The sequence below is a fragment of the Gossypium raimondii genome, chromosome 1, assembly GCF_025698545.1.
Source record: "Gossypium raimondii isolate GPD5lz chromosome 1, ASM2569854v1, whole genome shotgun sequence".
NCBI classification, from domain to species: domain Eukaryota; kingdom Viridiplantae; phylum Streptophyta; class Magnoliopsida; order Malvales; family Malvaceae; genus Gossypium; species Gossypium raimondii.
In genome coordinates, this window is record NC_068565.1 from 12,701,710 (window position 1) to 12,708,933 (window position 7,224).

Here is a 7,224-nt window from a genome sequence, read left to right on the forward strand (position 1 = left end):
TCACAGACAATAGCACACAAAGTCAACAATATCACACAACCATACTTGACTCAATGTCACCGAGGACAGTCCCTAATCCGATGCCCCATGGACCCGCATCTGAGACACACTCCCGACTTTTTCCAACAATCGCCCGGGTGACGCTTCTTACAATGCCCACAAACTGTCACACTCACGCCACTATTGGAACCTCCCACATTACTCTTACTGACATTCTGCTAAGACTTGACACGCTTCGCAGATCGAGGCTCCAACCGTAAAGGACTGTGATCTCTTTTCTTCCCGCAATCCACACACCTACTTTGAACCATCTCTCTAGTTCTCTTTAAACTAGCCTTGAAGACTTTCTCTAACACTTCTCTCACAACCCAAGTCAACACCTCAGTGTCAACCTCTGGGTCATCTATACTTGAAGCTAGCGGAACCGCATTGACTTCCGACTTCTGAACAGATACACGTCCCGGAGAAGCTGATGACTCCTCGAGAGTCTCACCAAATTGACCCTCACGATCTTGCTTATCATCAGAATCCATATCGAACTTCGAACTAACCTCAAGAATCTACAATACCAAAACTGAACACAAAGATAATTGTCTAAACATTACCATTCTAATATTACAGAACTAATTCGACAAGTTCAGAGTTTCGCACAGACCAGCATCGTAGTCTCAGACATTTTACTTTCTCAAAAACTTTTTCGAAACATTGTGGTACAGAATTTTTTTTCAATTTTTTTTAAAACACACGCGCGCGCGCATGGATACGTAAAAACACAGGCCGAGTTTTGCAAACCTGACTCTAATACCACTAAAGCAATAACTTAATTATTTTTTGATAAGTCTATTTAGATGTACCAACCTCATAATTGACTTAATAATTGCTACTAACCTATTTCTATGAAAGAAATAAAAAAAATATAATTAATATAAAATATAAGATGTTTATATATATGTACGGTTTACGTTGGCAAACAAAATGCAGAACATTGAATACGAAACTTGAACGACCTGAAATATTTGAAGAAAAAAAGGGAAAATGCAGGCGACAAGGAGGAACTTCAAGCTAGCAGTGGCTGCGAGAATGCAGTACAGGACATCACAAAGACAGAATCAGGTTCCATTTTTATTATTCTTTATTCATATATATTATGATGATCAAACGTAATTGATTTGAGGAACCAGAGGGTTGCTAAAAACTGTAGCAAATCCCCCTGAAAGAAGTAAAGATAGGAATGCTAGTGTCGTATATATTAATTTTTTAATAATAATTTCTATAAAAAAATTTTAATAATACTTGAATTCAAATATACTGTTATAAATTCGAATTCGTTAAATATTATTATAATCTGCATCTGGTTGGATCGATAAGCGTATCATTATACTCTCGTGCGACTTTGCAAAGTCTACCTGATTAGAGTTGGATTTAAACATTGCGGTCGCAATTAATTTTGACCAAGCTGTCGGTTGAGCTCAGTTGGCCATGAGGGATCATTCGCTCGTCCGGCTGCTTCTATTACAGAGTAGTCCTGGCAGTGGTGCCAAGTTTGAACGACGTCCCCTTTAATGCCTAAAATTAAAAATCCATTTATGTCGTGCTTTCCAGATAAACCAGCATAATCTAGCTATAAGTTCTATCGAAATGTTATCCAAGGCTTTGGAGCACATTCACAACTTCAATCCACTAATACAAGAAACCGCGGAAGCCTTCGTAAAGAAGGCAGCAGCAGAAATAATGGAATGCGTTAGAGCCTTGGAGGGGCTTATTTTCATCATGGAGGGAGCTTTCCCTGTGTCTAAGCTTTAGAATTTCATATGTGGTTAAGGCATTGGGGCAAGCCCTCCACAGAAACATCTTCACCTAAGGGGTCCCTTCAACTTTCCAAACGCTTTTCCATAGTCTCGCTATGGACTGTGGACATGGCTCTTCAAATTTTGGACTGGACTTAATAAGATGGTACCCAAATTTAACAATATAGTCTCTGTTCTTTATGAAGTGCCAAATCATGCAATCTTCAATGTGAGGACGATCAATCGGAATAGTAGGAATGAGTCTGGCTTCCTCTTTATTAAAGAGTGATTTCACCATATCAAGGTTCCATGATCTCCTATCCATGTTAAAGAGGTGTTTGACTAGTAAAGGTTCGTCATTCTTACCCAAATACCACTCCTTCGCAAATAGTTTTTTAATGCGAATGCAGGGGTCAAGATTAATCAGCATGTATTTTAGGTAAACGGTCTTGAGTCGTTAGTTTGAATATATATATATATATATATAAACGATTAATATGTTTTAACGGTTGAATTTATTAATATGTATGTAAATTTTGAAATCAAATTTAGTTAAAATTTTAATTTATTCTAAACTTGACATATATTCTATACATGAATAGAATATGAAATATAATAATTAGATAATTTAAAAATTAATCGTATAAAAAATTAAAACAATTATGTAAAACTAAGACTAATGATACCAAAAAATATTTTATTATTTAATGTATGGCTAACTTAATAATGAAATGCATTTTTTCACAGTTTAGGCTAAAATATAATTTGTTTAGTTTGGGAATAAAGATAAATAAAGCAGCGTGGGGTTGGGTCGGATAAACTGTAAGGACATCAATGAGTTTGGTACGGCAAAGTTGGCCTGCCACGCATGGTCTTAGACTGAGTTCCTTTGGATTCAAACAGGAGCTTTTAGCACTAGTGGAGATAAGGCTGTCCAGTGCAGCAGAAACGTCTCACTGTGCTGGAAGCAAGACATCCAAACAGCCAAACAATTCACTGTGGTGCAGTGAGATTGAAAATCAAGGTAAAAATTTTCAACGCACTGTGTTGTGTTTGAATCCAAAGGAAGCCTGAGCCCAGTACATTTGGGATGGGCTTACATATAATATCAACTCCAAATTTATATATTCGAGTTTGAGGGGGAGACGAGGGGAGTGGGTTGGGAGCAAAGGCGAATCTACAGGAGTCCCTGGCCCTAAAATGAAAAATTAAGGCTTTTATTTTTAAAAAAATTAAATTAGTAAAGGTAAAATTGTATTTTATCTCTTCTTAAAATTATAAAAATTTGATTTAATTCTTTAAAATTTATAAAGATATAAACTATAAAAAACAAAATTTCATTTGGCCCCCTAAACAATTGTTTTGGCTTTGCCCCCTGGTTGGGAGGAAAGTGAAGTAAAATGATTTAATATTTGGTTTATTTTAATTATTCGTTTTATTCAAATTTTAAAATTTAATTTATTTTGAATTTGAAATTTGAAAAGAATTGAATTTATTTGATTAATTCGATTTGAATTATTCAAAATTCAAATTTTTTTAATTTTTCGAATCGAATCAATTTTACTCACCCTATAATCCAATAATTATATATATATATATATATATATATTAAAACAACCACGTTGTTAGAAAAATCTAATTATATTCACATTTTCATAAAAAACTGGAAAAAGAATAAACTGCTGATTATATAACTTCTCATCATTAGAAAGAAAACGCTTTTTTAAAAAAAATATTTATTATCTATCAAAGTGTAAAATTTATATATGCCTATTTTTAAAATATAAAAATATAGAATATATTATTTTTATGAGTGACAAATTTTAATATTTTTTATTATTTTTCATCCACAAAATAGGTTCTTCAATTCCTAGTAATTATAAAACTATTCAATACCAACCATGCTTGTACTTTAAATTAGGGGTGAGCATTCGATCGAATCGAATCAAAAATTTTCGAGTTAATCGAGTTTTCGAATCTCATTTTATCATCCTAACTTTATTTGAAGTTTTCTCGAATCGAGTCGAGTGAGATGGAATTCGAATCGAATCGAATCGAATATATTTGTTCGAGTTAAATTTTAAAAAATAATTTTGGGTCCTTGTAACCATTGTCACCCATCGTAATAAAATTTGTCCACCTTAATCAAATTTTTATTAACTTTCATCACCTCATAATTTATTTATTAATTTTTTATATCTTGGTTAGCTTATTTGTTTGCTTAGTTGTTTCAATTATCTTGGATTCTTGTCACTATGTATTTTGGAATTAAAAATATATTAAATATAAAAATATGATTTTTAATAAAATTTATTTTAAAAATAAAATTTGAAATTGATACCAATATAAAATTTTAACACGAATATTTTATGGCATAATTAAGAATTCAATTTTAATATAAATAGTCAATATGACTAAACAATTCAATAATATAAATAATATAAAATGTGAAATTTAATTTAATAATATAAATAGTATATATAAATAAAATTATTACTATTTATGTTTAGTGATTTTTTGGATAATTTTGATTTTTATTTGAGAGTAAAGGGTGAGAAGTAAAAGTTTAGGGGGAAAATAAAAAGTTTTGGGGAATAAAAGTTTGAGGGAAAGTAAATAGGGGGAGTAAAATTTTGGAGGAAAATATAAAAAAAAAAATTGGAGGGGGGAGGGTTTGGGGTAGATGGGAGGTGGGATGGGAAGAGAATAAAAGTTTTAGGGAAAAGTGGGAGGAGTAAAATTTTGGGGAAAATAAAAAGTTTTGAGGGTTTTGAGAGAAATTTTGAAAAAAATGAATGGAAGAGTAAAATTTTGGTGGGAAATGGATTTTGGGTAGATTGGGGGTTGGGAGGAGGAGTAAAAGTTTTGGGGAAAAGTGGGAAGGAGTAAAAGTTTTGAGGAAAAGTAAAAAGTTTGGGAGTTTAGGTAAAACTGTAAAATATTATAGTTTGATATTGAATTATTGAATTATTCGAGTTATTCAATTGAAAACTCAACTCGATTCGAACTCGAAATTGAAAAAAATTGAGTTGATTGAATAACTCGATTAACTCGAATAACTCGATTCGTTTAACTCGAAATTCGAATTTTTTTTCGATTTTTTCGAGTCGAATCGAATTTTGCTCACCCCTACTTTAAATACTAGAGTCAAAGTTGAAACGTATTTCATTTTGGAATGCAAGTTTATATTTAAATTTAAATTTCATAAAGTTTGGAATTTTCGTGTTGAGTAAGAAAAATTAAAAATTAAAAATTAAAAAATCGACTCGAATTATGATGTTTGAACGATTTATGATATGTAAGTTTAAAAACTACGATTACCTAAAATCAATTAAAATTTTATTTTTATTTAATATGTAATTACTATGAAAAATCAATAGCAAAATCGAGTCGAATCAAACGGAATTATAATAGACGGTTCAAAAATATCTAATTGAACCGATATCACACCTAATCTTTAAAAATGGAATTCAAGAAGTCCTCCTGAGATTTAATTTTAACATTGGAAATCTCTTTTCTTATCCCTCAGTGACCTCCTTTGAAATTTGATGTTGAGCCAAGACTTTAAAATTGTTTTTTCTTTCCGGAAAACTTTAAAATTTTGGACTCTTACAATAAATTAAATGACACTTTAGCAGAAGAGAAGGTTGAGAACTGTAAACTCTCGCATGAAAAGGTTAAGAGTGGAGATGAAAGAAATAACTGCGGAGCAAAGAGAGATAAAAGAGGGGCAAAGACAAGTACGAGAAAAATTTGAAGCCATTGAATTGCAATGTGAAGAACTTCGAAAAGAGACTATGCTTATGACACAACAAAGTGCAAAAACCCAAATCCGCCTTGCTCTAATGTTCCAAATCTTGAAAGCTAGACAAAACCAAGAGCTTGACAAGGCAGCCATACTCACTCATGCTCTCCGGTATTTCTCTTCCCAAATTTCTTAAGGCTTCGTCATTTGTTTTTTTCCTAAAGATTGTTTATTTTCTATTTTACAGTGAGGTTGTAGCAAGAGAAGAGCAGGAATTGGATGCATCGAAAAAATGAAGGTTGGAGTTGGAGGCGAGCTAGCTCTATTGTTATCTCCTTTCTATATGTATAATATCAAATTCCATAAATGGAATACAGTTCTAGACCTTAGTCTTGCATTTATCTTTAAAAGTAAGATAAAATTGAATAAAAGTTTGTGTTCAATTTCTTTTTTACTTAGTCAAATAGTATTTTTATTACTATTATAAAAAAGCTACTGAATACAAATATAACACATCTAAATCAAAATTCAAGCATATAACTTGTTATATCTCCTCCACTGTTATTAACAACCAAGTTATAGATAAACGTGTCCATATCAGACGAACTTTCAATCCAGCGAACCTGGCAAACCTCAGACCACAATAGACTGGCGAATCTTTGCAAGGTCACCCTCAGTAGGTATGTGTAGAGTGCACATGGGAATGCAAACTTATTGATTACCCAACTACCCTAAGAAGTCATATCCTAGGACGTTACATCAGCACCACTCCACAAGAACAATGTATAACTCCACAGTCGGTGACTTCAAGACACGTGATCATCTTTGTCTCCCATATATAAGATCACCATAACATTTGAGAGAAGGCTAAGAAACAAAAATCATCTTTCATCTCCTCTTATTATCTTGCTACTAAGACCCATCTCCTCAGACCATTCCACCACCACCCAGTGGCTCTTCACCCAACAGTGGGTGAACCAGCATCTTAGCATCTATTTCCTCCTCATTGTTAATCTCACTGGTTACAATTAGGTAAGATGAGTGTGGATGGCAATGGCCAACCTAAGTACTAGTGGTCCTTCCACTAATGAGCCTAACCTTAACAACGATCAATAAGGCCTTCCAAGAGATATACTGTAACACCCCTTACCCGGTCCGATCGACGGATCCGAGCTACGGGATGCTACTATAGTTACCAAAGCAAATTCACATAGTTCATACAAAAACAATTCAATTAAACATTAATTCATTTCATATTTTCATGTGTAATATGATTTACAAACAAAACCAAGACTTAATTGAGCTTACGAAAGCTTTAAAGTGTTTTGAGCATGAATGTGGACTAAATTGTAAAGTTTTCAAAGTTTGATGTAACAACTCATTTTCAGTGGCGTCAGAAACAGTGGTTTCGGGACCACAAATCCAATGAGTAAGTTCGTAATAATTAGAATTTAAATTACATGAGTTATTATAAATTTTATATTGACTTTTGATTTGAAAAATTTTAGCTAATTAAATAAATAGTTAAGAATAAGTGGTTGTCCCATAAGTCAAGTGGTTTCAGAAAAATGAGTTATTGGGACCTCGTTTTTGTAAACCAAACTCAAAATATTTATGGAGTTATATTTAGGTATATGAAGGTTCAGTCCAGAAATTGTTTTGCTTAATTAGTTAATTAAAGAAAATAGACTA

General features: G+C 32.5%; 1 protein-coding gene across 2 annotated transcripts; it reads left to right on the forward strand.

The window, feature by feature from the left end:
* The first annotated feature begins 957 nt into the window (after positions 1 to 957).
* On the forward strand, positions 958 to 5,990 carry LOC105782710 (uncharacterized). Of its 2 annotated transcripts, none has more exons than XM_012607638.2 (3): positions 958 to 1,113; positions 5,423 to 5,703; positions 5,780 to 5,990. In XM_012607638.2, the coding sequence occupies exons 1-3, from the start codon at positions 1,036 to 1,038 to the stop codon at positions 5,826 to 5,828; spliced, it is 408 nt and encodes a 135-aa protein (XP_012463092.1). In that variant the 5' UTR covers positions 958 to 1,035; the 3' UTR covers positions 5,829 to 5,990. The 2 variants fall into 2 exon arrangements, with proteins under 2 accessions (XP_012463092.1, XP_012463100.1); XM_012607646.2 differs by having other exon boundaries at positions 5,426 to 5,703.
* The last annotated feature ends 1,234 nt before the right edge of the window (positions 5,991 to 7,224 follow it).

What these genes read in the sequence shown, in the direction of transcription:
- LOC105782710 (XM_012607638.2), top strand. Translation starts at nt 1,036, where the DNA reads ATGCAGGCGACAAGGAGGAACTTCAAGCTAGCAGTGGCTGCGAGAATG. An exon ending in CATCACAAAGACAGAATCAG is followed by an intron (nt 1,114 to 5,422) that starts GTTCCATTTTTA and finishes ATGACACTTTAG; the next exon opens with CAGAAGAGAAGGTTGAGAAC. An exon ending in ATACTCACTCATGCTCTCCG is followed by an intron (nt 5,704 to 5,779) that starts GTATTTCTCTTC and finishes TCTATTTTACAG; the next exon opens with TGAGGTTGTAGCAAGAGAAG.